This window comes from Penaeus monodon, chromosome 33 (genome assembly GCF_015228065.2).
Source record: "Penaeus monodon isolate SGIC_2016 chromosome 33, NSTDA_Pmon_1, whole genome shotgun sequence".
Classification (NCBI taxonomy): Eukaryota; Metazoa; Arthropoda; class Malacostraca; order Decapoda; family Penaeidae; genus Penaeus; species Penaeus monodon.
The window spans coordinates 16,768,783-16,770,252 of record NC_051418.1 but is presented as its reverse complement, the minus strand read 5'-3'; the positions used below and the strand labels follow the sequence as shown (position 1 = coordinate 16,770,252).

At 34.1% G+C, this 1,470-nt stretch overlaps 1 protein-coding gene across 1 annotated transcript in view; it reads left to right on the top strand.

Annotated features, from left to right (window-relative positions):
* LOC119594276 overlaps positions 1 to 1,470 on the top strand; it is a gene marked incomplete in the record, with an annotated part of 23,791 nt that overhangs the window by 660 nt on the left and 21,661 nt on the right. The window contains 1 exon segment of the mRNA XM_037943340.1: positions 1,017 to 1,392. Coding sequence (XP_037799268.1) covers positions 1,023 to 1,392 — 370 coding nt within the window.

Sequence of the window (1,470 nt, the reverse complement as noted above, 5' to 3'; positions counted from 1 at the left end):
GAGAAATGTCAACACAAGATTTAAAATGAATTTAAAACATATATATTTATTCTCTTCTACATCAATAAACATTCTTTATTCCTTGGGTGTATTATAGCCTAGGATAAGAAATATTCAAATTTTAGTGTAAACTACAATCCTACAGCAAATGAAAGGCCTTGAACTTGAACAAAACCAGTAATTAAAGCACTAGCCACTATATTATGCACTAGAAGAAATATAAAAGGCCAAAGATAAGCAAAGAAAATAAAAGGGCTTAATCCTTATTCTGCTAAACAATTCCATTTCATCTAAAATATCATTAGTTGGTCATAGAGATTTCTACTTTATATCTATCATTTCCTTTATAAACATGCACAAACTAAGACAGTGTACCCATGCAAATGCAATTTGCTTTTTCACTTATTCAAAAATTTTCTCATTTGCAGATGGTAATATTAACTGTAATTCATTCTGGTACTACTAATCATGTGCAAATATCATTAGAATTAAAAATCTTGACCTTGATTAATTTCTATAATAATTTCTATTCTATTATTTGATCTCTTGTTCTCTAAGGTTCAGGGTGGTGTAGATATAACTGTAATTGAATTGAAAGCAAATGAATCTCATAGATAAGATAGCTCTGTAAAAATGAATTAAAAGCACAAACCCTGCTTGAAAGGTACTTGTGAATAGATTTAATTCATGATTAATTTCTGTCTCTTCATTATGCAATGATACTCTATATCTTTGGTTCAAAATTTCGACATTTCATAATATGCAGCTAAATTTTATTGCAATGTTGATATATAAAGATACTATTTGAAAGCAATATAGAAATACACAGATATAAAATATGAAGAATTGTTTGAAAAGTACAAACCTGAACAAAAAGGAAAATCTTAAAGAAAATTCATTCATAGCTAATAGTGATCAGTGTTTAGGTAAATTATTAATATTTGTTTTCAGAAGATGAATTTATATTGTAACTTTTAGTAAAGAAGAAAATTGTACTTAGCAAGTTTCATTTTCAGGTAAAGATGTCCAACCCCATTGGTTCATTTTTAGTGAGGGCAGCAAGATCAACAGTTGCAGGGGATGCGTACGAGGCTGAACCTTCAGGACACACACTCCCAACTGGAACGTTTTTATCTGAGTTAACGACAACGCAAAACACGCCATCCTTTCTTACGGAAACTCCTCAGGCTCCCAATGCAGCTTTTTTAGCAGCTCGTTCAGGACACCAAGAAACAATCCTCAGTTTGACAGCCCCTGGAGGCACAGGAACCTTCCTCTCCTCAGCTGAATCAGATGTCACTGGAGGAGAAGAGGTGTTGCTTGGAGGTGGAGAAGATGGAGAAGCTGGCGATATTGCATCAGGGCCGTTGCTCTATCTTGATCCTGCAACCGCTCTGTCGGGGATCACCCCCCAATTCCTCACAAGAAACTAGGAACCAGGGTATGTCACTGCATGGGATTGTGTCTTTT